The following is an 18767-nucleotide window of genomic DNA, read 5'->3' on the forward strand; positions in this document are numbered from 1 at the left end:
TGTTGCAGTCCTTTGTGGTGGTTTGTCAGTTTTTGAGGCTTCAGAAATTATCTTGAGGAATGTCGAGTTGGTTGGTTTAGTCGGTCGGAAGTGCGCGTTTCAATCCGGATACGGGATGGACATCGACGTGGACGATTTCATGCGGCAGACGGCCAATTCGTACAATTTTCAGGTTGGTTGAAAGATTTTCCACGAATTGAGGTTAGAAGCTTCTAATTTGGGTTACTTTCAGTACATTGACCTGGGTGACTTAGATCGAATCATCCGGAACGTCCAGCGGAAGACCGATGGGGATCGCAAGAGTCTACCGAAGTCACCCTCGTTGGAGGTGAAAGCTCAAGCTGTTCGCATGTTGTCCGATGAAGAGATCAACGCGATTCTGGAGAGTACGGAGTTGGATCTGCAGGAAGCTCGCGCGAGTTTGGAGGAACCGATTATTCCGGTGATTGTGGAGCCGGAGTTTGAGCAGGACGATGCAAGTGATGGTGCGTCGACGATCTGTTCGTCATCGCCGGCTTCCTCTGTGAAGGAGTTTGCTAAAAGAGCGTCGGATGAGGTGGCGGACATTGAGGACAACCTGGGGGACGATTTCAGCATGGACGACTTCATGATCACGTTCAGCGGTTCTCAGGAAGACGTCGTGGAGCAGCGGTTCGAGTCGATCGAACCGTGCTTCGAGTTTCTGGACTCGGAATCGATCGTGGAGGAAGTGTTGGTTCCTCAAGATGGGAACGAGGGTGATTCGGAAGGTTCCGGAAAGGGGCCAGTTCCCGCGATTCAAGTTAAGTCCCCGATCAAACCGGCTTCGGCGCTCATCAAAACGTACGAGCTGCAGAGTGACGATCAGATCAACGACATCCAGCCGGTGCTGGATTTCGTAGCAATTGAAAGAGCTACCAAAAACAGTCGGCCTACGACGGCACGAAGTGCCTGCTCTACCACGGTCAAGTCACGACCAGCCTCCCGGAAGTCACTAGTAGAGGAGTTTGACACCTTCATCAAGATCACTGAGTTGCAGAAGAAGGTTTGCGTACTAATCGACGATGTTCGACTTTGTCTGGGAAAGCTTGAAGAGCCGGAAGATGAACTTGAGGAGAAGAAGCGTGAGCGAAGAACCGCTGAGTTCCTCATCCGCTTCCAGCGCAACTATCTCTACCAGATCAACCGACTCGAGGAGGATATTTGCGTCCTGAACAAAGGATCGCCGGAAACGGCCAAGAAGATCTACCAACTCTACCGAACCGTCGGCCAGGCGCTCAAGTTCTACCTGAAGAACATGAAGTACTTCGTGATCAACGTGAGTCCCGAAAAGCTCTGGACACTGGTCAAACAAATCCTTAGTTCAACCAAGCTGTGCGTCCAGAAGGAGATCTTCGACGAAGACGATCTGATCGTCGGAGAAATCAACGAAAAGTGTCACCTACTAAGGCATCGCCTCAAAGAAGAGGTCGCCAAACAGAAATCCCGAAGATCAAAAAGCTCCCAAAAATCCCGCAAGATCGCCACTTCCCACTCCGCCAACCCCGTCCAAGGTCCAAAGCTCTCCATGTACGGAACGTCAAGCGCCGCCCAAAAACGCCCCTCCCAAGCTCGAAAATCGTCCTCCTCTTTCACCCGAAAACCCATCAGCGGCAAGAAAGACCCCAAAAAGCCCCTCCCAAAACCCCCGCCCCTCCGGAAATTACCCCCTCACCAACAGCAAGGCAAGATCATCGCCGTCCCCATGATCCGGTCCAGCTGTTCCTCGCTGGGACGCGCCACAAAAAGCGGAACGCGCGTACGGTCGGCACGCACCCCCACCAAGACCATCGACGACGTGGTGACGCTGATTCAGCAGAGGACGGATCCGCTGGCGAATTCCCGCCTGCTGAAGGAGGTTTCCGGCGCGCTGACGAAGATGTCCGGCAACCGGGACGCGGCCATCAGTCCGGAGATCAACCAGCAGCTGCACCAGCTGATTATGGAGACGATTCAGAACATTACGCAGCAGCAGCTGCAGCAGATGATGCCGCAGGTGGAGGTGAGTGGAGATTGTTTTGTTAGCAAATTGATTGGGACCATCCATAAACTACGTGGACACTTTTATTGAAATCTCAGATGTGGGTGGGCGGTGTAAGTGAAGGAGGCCGGAAATGGACGTCTTTGATTGTGATGAGGATCTGTTCACATGGAACTGGATGTATTCCAAGATTTCGGTTATGAAATTTCTGGTTTTCTCCCGAGACCGACAGGAATTTTTCCGAACAGTTTTACATATTTAAAATAACATTTTTTTTTAATCAGATTCTTCATCATTAGTTCTTCCATATAAATCTACATACAATTTCGGCTATTGTCCATACAAAAATGCTATAAAATATGTCACAAATCGCTACATTAAAAAGGTTCTTTTCTAAGGCCGTTGCAAATTTGTTTCAAATTTATGTTCTTTGAAAAATTATCATAAAAACGTTTCTTAATCCACCATTAGGTGGTTGGTGCCTTCCTCATATTTACAATGTAATAATGAAAATAAGTTTATTAAAAAATATATACCTGATACAGACTTTTCCAAAAAACATGCAGACTCTCATTTGAAGCAATGTGGCAACCGGGCGTTTCGCATCTGGCGCGACTCTCACACGTAAACAAAAAGGCCCGGCCTTTTGAGGTTATGCAAAAAATCGCCCTTTTTTGTTGATACAAATATATTTTTCTTATCATAACTTTTTAAATACTTTACTAAACAGAATAAATTTCAATAGGGTCTTATGGGACCCCAAAACGAATCGAATGAGGCTGACCCGGCCAAAATCGGTTCTGCCAGTTCTGAGAAAATCGTGTGGAAAAAAAAATCATGTCTACACACATCCCCACAGACATTTGCTCAGAATTTGATTCTGAGTCGATATGTATACACCCAAAGTTAAAGAACGAGGGGATAGTCCTCACGAAAAGAAACGTGAGGAAAGTGCTATATTGCGAGAGTATAGTCCTCTCGCGTGTTCATTCGTTCATTGGAACAGTTCATCCTATGAGTGGCTTATATGGACAAACGACCGCCACCTAGTCAACGAACCATAGTGGCCCATACGGCAAAGGCACGGTTCAATATGCCAAAGGTCTTGGGTTCGAGTCTCGGTACCGGTACTTTTTTTTGATAGATGAACTTTTTTGGAAAATGAACCATGAGTAAAGTACTCTCGGTAATTTCGGGATTTATCCTCTCCGTCCGCACACAGCACCATTTTACTACCGAATCGTGCTCTTTATCCTCTCGTATGCCGATGCCCAGTTCTGGGTGTACGTGAAGGTATATCTAGATGGTATATTTAAGAAGTTCAATTTTCGAGTGATTTTATAGCCTTGCCTCAGTGAGGTGAGGAAGGCAAAACCCAAAATATGACCAAAAATCGATTTGTTGACACTTTGACTCAATTCTAAGGGCAGATTCTGAGTCAGCGGGCAAAATTAGGGTAGAGTAGTCATCAATGATACACATAAAAACTAAGCCAAGTTTGTTTTTGCATGAAATTTCGATTTTTTCCAAAAATCACATTTTTTTAAAAAATTATAACTCGGCAGCAGATTTGTTTGACCATACTTCTCTATGACTCAAAAGTTGCGGGTTTTTGTCCCCTAAAACATATAAAAAATTTCGAAGATCAAAACATACGTATTTTGGGAAATTGAGTTGTTGTGAAAAAAAAGTTAATTAAGTAATCGCAAATTTTTGTTCCGTGCCTACAACTTTGCCGAAGACACCAACTTGATCCGAAAAATTCACTCAAAAGTTACAGCTGTTTGATTATTTAGATACCATTTTTGTATGGAGACTTGTATGGATGAACCAATGATACAAAATAGCTTTTTTGGTTTGAGCCAAATCTAAAAATACAAGTAAAATCAATTTTCGGTTTTGGAAGAGAATTGCTCAACTGTCAAATGCGTGTGAACTCAGAATGTCCGTGGTGAGTTTCATCAAAGACAAAAATTGTTATTTTTGTCATTTTTTTCATTTTGATATTTTTTGATAATTTTGATAATTTTGATAATTTTGATAATTTTGATAATTTTGTTAATTTTGATAATTTTGATAATTTTTGACATTATCGTCATTTTGGTCATTTGGCCATTTTGGCCATTTTGGCCATTTTGGTCATTTTGGTCATTTGGTCATTTGGTCATTTTCGTCATTTTCGTCATTATGGTCAAAGTCAATTTGGTCATTTTTGTCATTTTGGTATTTTTTGTCATTTTCGTCATTTTGGTCATTTTGATCGTTTTGGTTATTTCGATCATTTCGGTCATTTTGGTCATTCTTTAAAAAGTTTACCAAAACTGTAATAATTTATTTTCATTAAGCTAGATCTCTATCCAGATGCTTCATAAATTAATATTATCAGAAATAAATCTTGATATAAAATTTTCTGATCATCTGATTAATTCTATATGAACTGAGTAATAAATAAATATGAACTAAATTATGTTGAGGTTCTTCATTTATTTATTTATTTTTCAGAACATTTCCAAAAATTGGTTCCAAAAAGTTGAGAAGATGTATACTCCCGCTTGTATTTTGGGAATTCCCGGGAAATTTACAAATTTCCCGGGAAATGGGAAATATTTTTTTACGGGAAGTTGGACGCTTTTGGCAGAAGGAAAAGACCTCCCTTACATACAAGAGTTGTTAAAAAAATTAAGCAAAATGGCTTTTGAAACACGGGAAAATAAAATAAAACGAAAAGTAGTTGACTTAAGTTGGTTTAAACAAAATGTTTTGCTTGCTAAAAAACGACAAAATATTGATTATTAAATTACGAATTTCTGGAAAACTTATCCTAATTCTTTGTGAAATCAGTATAAAAAATATTCATATTTTGTGATTTCAAAAATGTGATTAATTTTTTTAAAGTGCAATAAAAAATGCTCAGAACAAAACATAAAATCCTCGAAAAAAAAATTAAGATGGTTCCACAAAATTTTATCATGTTTTCTTTCAAATGCGACAATTCACAGAAATTCTTCTTAGATTTTATGAAATCGTCGCGATAAAAAATATCTTCTAAAATGACTCGTACTGAAATAGTAGTTTATGCAACATGTTGCAAAAAGAGGATTTTTTCAGCACGAGTCGTACATTTATCCAAAGAGGTTCACCGAGTTGGATAAATACGACGAGTGCTGAAAAAATCAAGTTTTGCAACGAGTTCCATACCACATTTTTTGCAATTTCAAAAAACACCCATTGAGTGAAATTTTAAGTCGAATTTTCATGTATTTTGTCAATAAATCGTTTAAATCAAAAAAATGTTGAAAAGTGTTACTTTTCAAAACAAGTGCTGAAAATTTCAACTTTTAGCACCCATTTCAGTGCTGAAAAGTAGAACTTTTCAGCATTTATTTTGAAAAGTGTTGCTATTCGATTCTGTTATTTTTGGTACAGAAAAGTAGGCTTTTTCGTCGTTCATGAATGACAGAAAAAGTAAGTAGTTTCACGACGGAATTGCAAAATAGTAGTTTATGCAACAAGTTGCAAAAAGAGGATTTTTTCAGCACGAGTCGTACATTTATCCAACGAGGTTCACCGAGTTGGATAAATACGAAGAGTGCTGAAAAAATCAAGTTTTGCAACGAGTTCCATACAACATTTTTTGTAATTCCAAAAAGCACAAACTGAGTGAAATTTTATGTAAAATTTTCATGTATTTTGTCAATAAATCGTTTAAATCAAAAAAATGTTGAAAAGTGTTACTTTTCGAATCAAGTGCTGAAAAGTTCAACTTTTCAGCACCCATTTGAGTGCTGAAAAGTAGAACTTTTCAGCATTTGTTTTGAAAAGTGTTGCTATTCGATTCTGTTATTTTCGGTACAGAAAAGTAGGCTTTTTCGTCGTTCAAGAATGACAGGAAAAGTAAGTAGTTTCACGACGGAATTGCAAAAAAATCTTTTTTTGCACCTAATTGCATAAACTACTATTTAATTATTTCATCACCTCCATTTTGGCAGCCATCTTGGATTTAAAAATTTTACAGCACTTTAACGTAGTTTAGGGGCCATACTCAAGCTCGACAATCAAAAATTAGATTTCGTGGTTCGATTATTTGAACTGATTTTTTTCTAAGGTCTTCGGATACTCGAGTCTGGACTGTACCTCGAAAAATATTTATTAAAGTTTGCAAGATTGGAAATCACTCATGGATTACGTCTAGTTAGATTGAGTCTGACGTTCTGTAGAGGGAAAGGGAGGGGAATATGGTAATGAGAGAGAAAGAGAGAAGGTCACAAGGGATTGGGTTAACACGAAATATTGACCGGCAATTCTCGTTGCTGTGATTTTAAATTTTCAAAAAAAGAATTGAAAACTGACTGAATTGAATATCCTAATCGGTTGAAGATAGAATATTAAAAAAATACTGCGTTGAGTTTCTTATACTTTATTCATAAATAAATAGTTGTAACACACAATATGACGTTAAGCTTACAAGTTCTTTTTCAAGTTACACACCGCGCGTCAAAAGCAAACTTGATGTTGTTGATTCTTTTTTTTTTTTTTTTTGTTCAGAGAAGTAAAGAGAGAGGACATTGAGTTTGCGTGTTTTTACCTTTGTTTGATAAAATGATGATTATAACATTGATAAAGTGATAACATGATGCTGCTCTTATGGTTATAAAGTTGAGTAAATACGTTTTAAACTGGATAGAGAGAGATTGAATTTGGTTAAATTTGTTTAAATTCCGCACTTTTCGCAAATTGGCTGCTTGTCCTTGTCGGAGCGGAACTTGGAGTCCACGCCGATTGGTTCCTTGCAGAGCTGGAAAAATTAATTGAAAATTAATATTTATTTTTATAAACAAATAATTCTTCAAACCCACCTTGCACTTGAAGCACTCCTTGTGCCACTTGCCGTCCAGCGCGGAAATGGCCTTCTCCGAGATGGCCTTCTTGCAGCCACCGCACTTGGGCGCGTACAGCCGCTCGTAGTCGGTCGTGCAGTACGGTTTGCCGTTCCGTTCGAAGAAGGTCTGCCCGGAGAGCTGCTGCTTGCACGGCCCGCCGCAGATAAAGTGCTCCAGGTGCCAGGCCTTGCCCATCGCTTTGACCACTTTCTGTTGGGGGGAAATTTGAAAAAAAAAGAAATTTTAGGATTTTAAAGACAAATTTTCATAAAAAATCAAACTTATTCTAGAGAATTACTCCCAAAGGCAGAGACAACTCCAACCAGGTGCAATGTGTCACATGGAGTCTTGAAAGTGCCGCTGAACGTGACTAACGATCGCCGGTTCCTCATGTGGACAGAAATTTGGCAGTTGTCATCAATTTGCAAGACAGCGCTTTACATTGTGGCTTGCGAATTGGGACTCATTCATCACTTTCTCGCGTTTTTTCTTAAGAGAAGTGCTAATTAGTCAGATGGTCGATGGTGGGGTTGAAACAATCAGTTTGCATGACAGGGCAGAAATAAGTAAAACTTTCTTGAACGGATGCCATCTTCTTCAGGTTCTGGGTGGTTTCGGGTGACGCACCTGTTGGCACGCGTCGGTTCTGGTCTGAGAGAAATATGGACCATATGGGCGTGGATTGATCGATTCGGTTTCGAATTAGGAATACTTTATTGGTTTAATTTGAAGAAAATCGTTCAAGTTAATGAATCTCCAAAAAGTTTGTATTTTGATTGTAGATTTTATTGACCGTTTTAAAAATTTGTATGTGATAATAAATCGATTAACTAATTGTTTGCTTAATAGCGGGGCTCACAGATACATGAAAATGACAAAAGTGTTTAATTTCGAACGTCTCAATCGAAATTTTCAAGCAATATGGCCCCAGAAGCTAGCCTGAAATTTAGAGAGCATTTAGTTAAGGTTTAGTACTTGCACCATGAGTTATAATGAAATTTCAATAATTTTTTTTCGCCTTTTATTTTTTATCGAGAAAGTTTTTCTATACCGATGATTTTTTTTCAACTTGGAGATTTCTTATAGGTTATGATCTGGGGAACAACTTTGTAGAACATCGCAAAGCGCTAAAAATAAAAACCGGAAAGATAAAGGTGAAGGCACGTTATATTTTTCCATACGGGTAATTCTCTACCAACTCACACGAAATCGGGAATAGTTGCCCCGACCCCTCTTCGATTTGCGTGAAACTTTGTCCTAAGAGGTAACTTTTGTCCCTGATCACGAATCCGAGTTCCGTTTTTTGATATCTCGTGACGGATGGGCGGTACGACCCCTTCCATTTTTGAACATGCGCCTGCAGCCTGAAACGGTGATGAGATAGAAATTTGGTGTCAAAGGGACTTTTATGTAAAATTAGACGCCCAATTTGATGGCGTACTCAGAATTCCGAAAAAACGTATTTTTCATCGAAAAAAACACTAAAAAAGTTTTAAAAATTCTCCCATTTTCCGTTACTTGACTGTTAAATTTTTTTGAACATGTCATTTTATGGGAAATTTAATGTACTTTTCAAATCTACATTGACCTAGAAAAAAAAGTTACTTTTTGCGTTTCTCTTTGTTTTGTCGTCCGTGTCTGTCGCGGGTGACCATGAACGGCCATGATCGATGACGACCAACTTTTTCAAAACTGTTTTTTGGTAAAATCGCGATAACTCGTGATGTTTATAAGCAAACCCCTTTTGTCCATATATCAAAATTTTTGTGATTGTCTGCTCTACAACTTTGTAGAACATTGTTATACTCTAAAAAATACCCCTGCAAAGTTAGAAAAAAACACGACATTTTAAAATGAAAAAATTTGTTCTAAATGAAAAAATGACCCTTCTTGTAGATTCCAAAAGTTAATTAAATTTACCATAAAATGACATGTTCCAAAAAATAACGGAAAATGGGAGAATTTTTAGAACTTTTTTAGTGTTTTTTTCGATGAAAAATACGTTTTTTTTCGAAATTCTGAGTACGCCATCAAATCGAGCGTCTAATTTTACATAAAAGTCCCTTTGCAACCAAATTTCTATCTCATAACCGTGTCAGGCTGCAAATTATTGAAAAACAGCTCTTTTTTCGCATGTTCAAAAATGGAAGGGGTCGTACCGCCCCTCCGTCACGACATATCAAAAAATGGATTCGTCATCAGGGACAAAAGTTACCCCTTAGGACAAAGTTTCACGCAAATCGAAGAGGGGTCGGGGCAACTGCTGTGTGAGTTGGCGGAGAATTACCCATGCTCCAAAAAATATCTCAAGTCTTTTCGAGATTAATTCCTAGCGTTTCACGATGTTCCACAAAGTTGTTCCCCGGATCAAAACCTAAAAAAAAACTAAGAATAGTTAAATTTGATAGGGTTCTGCGAAACTTTCTCTGAGAATTGAACATTTTCCATAGTAAAATTTTAGAAGTTCCATACTTACTTAGGTGCTAAACTTTAATTAAATGTGCTCTAAAATTTTCAGGCTAGCTTCTGAGGCCATATTGCTTAAAAATTCCCGTTGAGGTGATTGAAATAAAACACTTTTGTCTTTTCATATCCGTGAGCCACGCTATTGTATAATCTTTCAAAAATACGAATTTTCAACATAGACATGAATTGAGGTTAAAAATGAAAAAAAAACCTGAAAAATTTGATGATATGAAAACGTTTCTGATCTCTTAGAAAAAATCAGGGATTGCCAAGCATGTTAATGCTTTCTTAACAAAACAAAAAAAAATGATTTTAAACGGCGCTCAGTATAAAATTGTATGTAAAATATTTTTTATTGCAAATTTAATTTTGCGCAATTTTGTTATGATTCGCTTTTCGTCGGCAAATGTACATGGAGTCTTTTTCATGATGCTTTGTTTTCGTCACGAGGTTCATGTAGTCTTTTATTTGACATGTTGGCAGGGCTATATAAACAGGCACTGCTGATGCCAGAGATTTTGTTTATGTTACTTTATTTAAAATAATTACTAAACTGACTTTACTGAAGTAACTTTTGCTCAATTTTAGTGGAGAGGTAGCTTATTAGGAGTACTTTCAGAATATGCAATAACCCAGAAAGTGTCAAAATGTACATGATGCCTTTTGAAATGTTGCCGTCGAATTGTTACTATACAGCCATTCCGCGTCAAACAGGAAGTCTCCAAATCAAAAGTGCTCCGATTTGGCTCAAATTTGGAGTGGGGGCAACCGGACCCTAAGATGACAGTTTTCGTGAGTTGCGCGTATTCACCGTCAGGTGGCAAGTGGGCCTCGTCGGAGTCCGCCCAACAAATACGCAACTCAAAATTGGCATAGGAAACTTTGTTTTCGTGACGGCTTTTGCGGCACGCTCATTTCAATTGTTCTAGACTAATATTTGAACGTGGCGTATCTCTAAACAAGTTTTTAAAGAAAATGATTCCAGAATGCTTATTTTGTCGTTTTAAACCAAAACAAGGCAAAAACTATATTTATTTTATCTATTCGCCATTTTCAAAAGTTTAGCTAGATAATATCGAAGGCCGCCATCTTAGGCCCACTGGGCCCACAAAACGGGGTACGCTCAGTTTGTATGGGAGCTGTCAACATGCTCCCGGGCTGAGTGGGGGTTCTTTGGCCCAAATAATTAGACCCGTATTTTTTTTTGTTTGGCGATTAGGGTGGTCCTATCCGAAATAGGGTGGTCCATAAAATTGCGTTTTTCGTCGATTTTCGTAAAAGACACATTTTTCAAAAAATCATATCTCCGAAACGGCTGAACCAATTTTGGAGCGCCACAGTTCAAAAGAAAGGTTATTAGTTGGGCTTTTACGGAAAAATATGCTGAGGTCCAAAAAAACTAGCTGAATATTTGAAAAGGTCCTATGGAAATTTCATTTGCCGATTTCAAGGTCTCGGGATCAAAGAGCCCATGTCTGAAAATATTTTGTCCTGATTCCTTGTAATATTTTACACAACATATCAAAAAATTGCGAATGGTCATGGTCAGGGTTACCTTGTCTGAACAGAAAAAAATCTGGCAAAAAAAACTGGAAAAAAAACCTGGCAAGCCACTTTTCTCAAAGTAGAGAGCAACATTGTGTTCAAAAATAGTGTATTTACATTGTAGCTTCACAAAATAAATATCATACATCAATGAGGAAGAAATAAAAAATAAAATTTTACAAATTGTCACTCAAAAATAATGGCAATGCCAGATTTATCTGGCAACCTGGCATCCCTGGTCATGGTCACTATTTTTAAAAATCGAAAAACTGCAAATATTTCGCTTAAAACAAACTTTCGGTGGCAATATCTTGAAAACAGAGCCCTTTATAAAAAAATCTGTAAAGTACTTTTCGATTGGAAATTAAATTTTACATTAAAAAATTACGTCAAATTTGTTTTTGCATAAAATTTCGATTTTTTTTTCAACAATCACTATTTTTTCAAAAATTCATAACTCGGCGGCAGATTTGTTGACCATGTTTCTCTATGGCTCAAAAGTTGCGGGGTTTTGTCCTCTAAAACATATCAAAAAATCTCGAAAATAAAAAAATATGTATTTTGGGAAATTGAGTTCTTGTGAAAAAAAAAGTTAATAAAAAAATCTGCATTTTTTTACAACTTTGCCGAAGACACCAAATTGATCAAAAAATTCACTCAAAAGTTACAGCTGTTTGAATATTTACGTAACATTTTTATGGAGAGCAGCCAAAATTGTATGGAGACTTGTATGGGTGAACCAATGACACAAAAAAGCTTCTTTGGTCATAGGGAAGGCTCCCAAAAAGTTTAAGTCAAATAAAAAAACACAAATAAAATCTATTTCCGGTTTTGGTAGAGAATTGCTCATATCTAAAAATGTTGATTTAATAGCGGAAAACGGCAAAAGTCGAACGCCTTAGAGTGATTAAAATAGGTATATTTCCCCTAGTTGATCCATCGGAAAAAAATGTCTTGTTATTTTTTTGTGTTAAATTTCAAAAAAGCAATCAGTTTTTTTTTTTTTTTTTTTTTTTAATTTATATTTATTCAAATTTCTTTTCCATGTACATTCATTCAGTTAAAATATTATTGAGTGTCCAATCACAAACGATGACTTTTCACCTCAATTTTAAATACTAGCAACTTTCATTTATTCATGAAATATTGTAGCTTTCGCTATTCAGTGATTTCAAATGTAGGAGGTCCTACATGTACAAAAGGGAAAAGGGATACCTTAAAACTAACTTATAAACTATATAAAGAGCGGATCAATGCAGCTGAAGACTGCAATGATTTTTGTCGAAATGCATCAATTATCTTATTGGACATAACATCCAAAGTGTCAACTTCGGCTAATTGATGAAGTTCACTGGTGCTGAACCAGGGAGGAAGTTTCAGAATCATTTTCAGAATTTTGTTCTGAATCCTCTGAAGTTTTTCTTCCTGGTTAAGCAACAGCTTGTCCAGATCGGCACAGCATAAAGCATGGCAGGTCTGAAAATTTGTTTATAAATTAACAGTTTATTCTTGAGACAAAGTCTAGAATTCCTGTTTATAAGTGGATACAAACATTTAATATATTTGTTACATTTAACCTGGATACTTTCAATGTGATCCTTGTAAGTAAGGTTTTTGTCAAAACCAAGTCCAAGATATTTCACTTGATCCTCCCACTTTAAATTTACCTCATTCATCTTTATAATGTGATGACTTTTTGGTTTAAGAAAATCAGCCCTTGGTTTGTGAGGGAAAATAATAAGTTGAGTTTTGCAGCATTTGGAGTAATTTTCCATTCTTTCAAATAAGAATTGAAAATATCCAAGCTTTTTGTAATCTTCTTGTGATGACACGAAGGCTTCTACCTTTGGCGGAGATGCTTGTATCATCAGCAAAAAGTGATTTCTGACATCCTGGGGGCAAATCAGGCAAGTCAGAAGTAAAAATATTGTATAAAATTGGACCCAAAATGCTTCCTTGAGGGACGCCAGCACGTACAGGTAGTTGATCAGATTTGCTATTCTGATAACATACCTGCAGAGTACGATCCGTCAAATAATTTTGAATAATTTTCACGATATAAATCGGAAAATTAAACCTTTTCAATTTCGCAATCAAACCTTTATGCCAAACACTGTCAAATGCTTTTTCTATGTCTAGAAGAGCAGCGCCAGTAGAATAGCCCTCAGATTTGTTGCTTCGAATTAAATTTGAAACTCTCAACAACTGATGAGTAGTTGAATGCCCAAGGCGAAATCCAAACTGCTCATCAGCGAAAATTGAATTTTCATTAATGTGCGTCATCATTCTATTAAGAATTATTCTTTCGAATAATTTACTAATAGATGAAAGCAAACTAATGGGCCGATAGCTTGAGGCTTCAGCAGGATTTTTATCCGGTTTCAAAATCGGAATTACTTTGGCATTTTTCCAACTACTGGGAAAATATGCCAAATCAAAACATTTGTTGAAAATTTTGACCAAGCTACTTAAAGTTGCTTCTGGTAATTTTTAATTAAAATGTAAAAATGCCATCCTCACCAGGGGCTTTCATATTTTTAAATTTTTTGATAATAGATTTTATTTCATTCAGATCCGTATTAAAAACTTCATCTGATGAAAATTCTTGTTCAACAATATTCTGAAATTCTATTGAAATTTGATTTTCAATAGGACTCAAAACATTCAAGTTGAAATTATGAGCACTCTCAAACTGCTGAGCAAGTTTTTGAGCTTTTTCCCCATTAGTTAATAGAATATTATCACCATCTTTTAAAGAAGGGATGGGTTTTGAGGTTTCTTAAGAACCTTTGAAAGTTTCCAAAAGGTTTGGAATAAGGTTTAATTTGTTCGACATCTCTTGCGAACTTTTCATTTCGCAGGAGAGTGAATCTGTGGTCAATAACCTTTTGCAAATCTTTTGAATTCGCTTCAGTGCAGGATCACGAGAACGTTGATACTGTCTTCGGCGAACATTTTCAGACGAATCAGAAGCTGAAGATCGTCATCAATAATGGGAGAATCAAATTTGACTTGGACTTTAGGAATAGCAATATTCCTAGCATCCAAAATTGCATTAGTTAAAGATTCCAAGGCTGAATCAATATCAGCTTTGGTTTCTAAAACAAAATCATGATTTAAATTATTCTCAATATGATGCTGATACCTGTCCCAATTAGCTTTGTGGTAATTAAACACAGAACTATTGGGTCTGGTAACTGCTTCATGAGAAAGTGAAAAAGTTACTGGAAGATGATCAGAATCAAAATCAGCATGAGTCACTAAAGGACCACAATACTGACTTTGATTTGTCAACACCAAATCAATTGTTGATGGATTTCTAACAGAAGAAAAGCAAGTTGGCCCATTCGGGTATAAAACCGAATAAAGACCAGAAGTGCAATCTCTGAACAGAATTTTACCATTGGAATTTACTTTTGAATTATTCCAAGATTGGTGTTTGGCATTAAAATCACCGATGATCAAAAATCGAGATCTATGCCGAGTAAGTTTATTCAAATCCCCTTTGAAATAATTTTTATTTTCCCCAGTGCATTGGAATGGCAAATATGCAGCTGCAATCATAATTTTCCCAAAAGAAGTTTCAAGTTCAATGCCCAAACTTTCAATAACTTTTAACTTAAAGTCACGTAACGTGCTATAAGTCATACTACGGTGGATAACTATTGCAACTCCACCGCCATTTCGATTCATTCGGTTATTAGTTATAACTTTATAATCTGGATCACTTTTCAAATAAGTGCCAGTTTTTAAAAATGTTTCGGTTATAACAGCAACATGCACGTTATGAACTCGTAAAAGTTGAAAAATTCATTTTCTTTCGCTTTTAAAGAGCGAGCATTAAAATTCATAATATTGATGGAATTACTTAGATCCATGATTAAACTTCAGGGTAAGAACAACATCATTCGCAAATTTTAATCCAATCTGGATTGCTTCCATCATGGATGTAGCATTACTCATTGTTTGAATCAAACCAAACAGTGAGTTTTGCAAAAAGTCATTTTTCAAACGTAACATCGCCGAGATCAGAAGATCCCAAAGCGTTGCCAGCAGAAAAATTTTCAAATGAGATTTGAGGTACCTGCCCAATTTCAGAAAGATTGGTAGAGGATTTAAAATTCGTGGATGAACCCGAACCCGAAACGACGTTAGCATAAGAAATGCCATTGTTGTTACCTAACTTTTCCACGGTAGGGGTATTTCTAGCATTGTTCGAGTGAGACAGCACGAACGTTTGATTTAAAGATGCAGGTACAACCTGACTTTGAGAAAATTTCGGTTTGGATTTCGGCTGATGCTTAGCACGAGAATCCAAAACCTTTTTCTGATGGGGCAATCCCAGAAATTTGATTTGTGATTTCCACCACAATTTGCACATTTAAATTGGGTGACTTCTTTCACGGGACAATTGTCCTTGTCGTGAGAAGAATCCCCGCAAACCATGCATTTTGGAACCATGGCGCAATGATCAGTACCGTGACCGAATGCCTGGCAACGCCGGCACTGGGTCAGATTCTGGCCATTACCGCCATGTTTCTTAAAATGCTCCCACTTTACCCGTACATGGAACAAAAACTGTACTTTGTCCAAAAGTTTCAAATTGTTGATTTCATTTCTGTTGAAATGAATCAGATAAAATTGTGAAGTCAAACCAAAGCGAGAAATATTCCCGTTTGATTTTTCTTCATTGGTATTACTTGGGATGGGGCAAAGCCAAGCAACACCTTAAGTTCGTTTTTGATCTCATCCACCGACAAGTCGTTGGAGAGACCTTTCAAGACCGCCTTGAATGGCCGAGCATTCTTGGTCTCATACGTGTAGAAATTGTGTTTGTGGTTTTTCAAATAACCAACAAAAGTTTGGTGATCTTGTAAAGATTCCGTCAACAAGCGACATTCTCCTCTTCGACCAAGCTGGAACGAAACCTTCAAATTGCAAGTTTCCTTGCAATTCTTCAGTTGCGTTCGAAAGCTGGCCAAATCGGAGACGGAAGTCACTACAATTGGCGGAGCCTTTACTCGTTTCTCGACGGCAGAAGGCTCAGTACGAGGAGAAGGTTCCTTGTCATCAGTTTCGGATAAAACACCGAAACTGTTTGTCAATGGAATTGGAGGATTGACCTCACATTCAGAATCAGAATCAGACCTCAGAAGAGGCTGTTTTCTTTTTCTGTTTCCGTTAGCCGGTTTAGCGTTCAAACGCTTCACCGACGTAACGACCAAATCTTCAGAAGATTTGCGTTTACCTTTGTTTTGACGCATTTTGCAAGCAAAGTTCTCTTAAAAGATGGCTTCGTTTGTAAAATACAACAAAATTTCAGGCGGGGTTAGTCTTGAAAAGACTGTTTAGAATTTTGGAAAATAACTCAGGTAGTCTTTAAAAAGACTGTGAATTTTGTTTTGAAATAACTCTGAGCTTAGGTAGTAAAAAATACCGCAGCTCTAGTGTCCGTTCACCACGAAGGTTCGCAAGACACTCAAAAAGCAATCAGTTTAATCATGTTTTAAACCGTTGTACATAAAAATTAACAAAGGGCTTTAGGACCCTATTGCCCAACCATATGATAGTGAATAACTTATTAATAAATATCTTTGAAAGTATTTTTTTTTTCAATCTGAGAAATTGGTTTGAGAGTGATGTGTAAAACGACCTCCAATTTTTGAGATTTTTTTGACAACATAACAAACACCTTTTGTTAGCTCATGCGTCAACCAGGTGCGATCGACGTTTGATGGACGGGGAACAAAAAATGCTACAATCGGATTGACGTTCTTTCCCCCGGTTCAGCGGGATGTCTGTTTTGGGTTGTTGTTGTTTTTGTCATTTTCACCGCCGTCAACAGGTTAGTGGGTTCCGTGTGCAGCGACCACCTCCCCCGCAATAAAACTTGGAGATCATTTCGCACCCGATTCCAGAAATAGAATCTCCGCAGCAGCCCCAAGTCACGACTAAGACGACGACGACGACGGTGTATTATTGCACACACAAACATTCCACTAAAAATATACACAACCGTGTGTATCGGTGACGGCTGTCCAAGTGTCCATGTCCGTGCCCCGTCCCGAATGCATGTAGCGATGCGGGTCAGAAGTTGTAAATATTTATGTTTCTAATTCCCCTACTAAACAGCGTAGTAAAAAGTATCACCATCCGGAGTGACCTCAAGTTCAAGAAATTTAAAAGAGTTGTGTCAGATGGATGGAATTGAGCTGACGACAGGCGGTTATTTTGTTAAAAATAAAGCTGCCATAAACTTTTTTTAAATTTATAATTTGAATATATCAAAATTTATCATCAACAATTAAATTTCATTCTCATCGAATATAAATTTATTCAAAAGAGAATTATAGTTTTGACGCTTTCAAAGGAAAGTAAATTTCTCCTATCTTCCGTCAGTCAGCAAATAAACGATCAATTTTATTGAATTGAAACTCACCATGGTGAATTTAAAATTACCGTGGTGAATTTCCGTTCGTTCAAATTTACCGTTTAGTAGCTAATTATGCGATTTTAAATGAGATTTAATTCTGCTTGTCTGTGACAATAACTTAATATACACTTAAGATTGAACCCACCTCGGTGATCATCTTCCGGCAGGAGGCGCAGATGGCCTGCACCTTGGAGTCGTAGCACTTGGAGCACACCGGCTGGCCGTTGCTCTCGTGAAACTTGTTCTCGGTGATGCGCTTCTTGCACTCCTTGCAGGCAAAGTGCTCCGGGTGCCAGGACTTGTTCAGCGCCTCCAGCATCTTGTCCTTGATCTCCTCCTTGCAGCCGAAGCAGGTGGCCTGGGAACAAAAGCAAGATGAGTTGTTAATATTTTCGAAATTTGGAATTTCTAGATAATTGTTTTTGTTTTGTTGGGGTGAATTCAAGATCATAGTGGTGAGTTCATTCAAATTGACAGTTACATTTTTGCTTGTTAAAAATTTAAAAAGATTTACGTCAGATTGTCTGTGACGTTTGTTTCCATGCTCTACCATCGAAAAAACATAACCATAAACATTCCACCTGTCATGTTTGACACCTGTTGCACAGAGTATATGCCTCAGTTGTGAATGAATGTTGTCCAACGATGGGTCATAAATTCCGAAAACGTCAAACACCCTAATTTCCACAGTTTATCGCGTTCTCCACTTGAGCTAAAAGTCACGGATTTTCACGGGGTGCGTACTAATGCGAAATCGCACCAAACATTCATAAATTTATTCACATTTTCCCGCCCATTCAAGAGGTTGCGTGAGAACGGTTTGTGCAAGCAGATCTAGAGAGTGGCACTTTGTTTTGATTAATATTGGCGCTTTAGCATTTTTCCGCACGGCACACTCGATCGAAAATTTGTTGGCGTGCGTTGTAAATTTTCTGTCTGGAGAAAAATAGAGTTATTTATGATTGGGTGGGCATTTGTGGTTTAAAGTTGGAAAAATTATTGACTTGGACTCAGGAAGAGAAAAAAAAAAGAATTTGATAGCCTAATAATAACTATAATTATCGTAGCACTAAATCAAACGACGTGTGACAATTTTCCCCGAAATTTGTTAACCTGTCCATTTTACCCCACCTTTGCTCAAAACAGTTCAGCACCGGAAATGTAACCGATTTATAACCGAAACGTCGTCGGCCAGATTTTGCGTGGTTCCGCCAAAGTGTCTGGCAGCTGCTGCTGCCGGTTGGGCCGACAAACCGCACCACATTCTTGGCAGTTTGTTTTGTGGAGGGAGGGACCGGAGAAGTGGTCCTTGTAATGATTTTGGTTGTACACCAATGAGTTTCGAATTTTTCATTTTAATATGTCTTTGGGGGAGTTGTTCCGGATGTTTTTGGGCAAATATCGCAACACATTTTTGCCAATTTAAATTCACGTGTTAATTTCT

At 37.9% G+C, this 18767-nt stretch overlaps 2 protein-coding genes across 2 annotated transcripts in view; one reads left to right on the forward strand and one right to left on the reverse strand.

Annotated features, from left to right (window-relative positions):
* On the forward strand, positions 1-6568 carry LOC119771108. The gene is made up of 3 exons (XM_038266502.1): positions 1-172; positions 233-2020; positions 6545-6568. Exons 1-3 carry the CDS (start codon positions 116-118, stop codon positions 6566-6568), a joined length of 1869 nt encoding a protein of 622 aa, XP_038122430.1. The 5' UTR covers positions 1-115.
* Positions 6401-18767, reverse strand: part of LOC6051045 (paxillin) — a 16346-nt gene continuing 3979 nt past the window's right edge. The window contains exons 2-4 of the mRNA XM_038248524.1: positions 17469-17681; positions 6856-7089; positions 6401-6794 (exon numbers count right to left, since the gene is read on the reverse strand). Of these exons, the coding sequence (XP_038104452.1) occupies positions 6711-6794; positions 6856-7089; positions 17469-17681 (531 nt within the window). The 3' untranslated portion in view covers positions 6401-6710. The remainder of the gene's footprint in view (positions 6795-6855; positions 7090-17468; positions 17682-18767) is intronic.

Source organism: Culex quinquefasciatus, chromosome 1, assembly GCF_015732765.1.
Source record: "Culex quinquefasciatus strain JHB chromosome 1, VPISU_Cqui_1.0_pri_paternal, whole genome shotgun sequence".
NCBI lineage: Eukaryota > Metazoa > Arthropoda > Insecta > Diptera > Culicidae > Culex > Culex quinquefasciatus.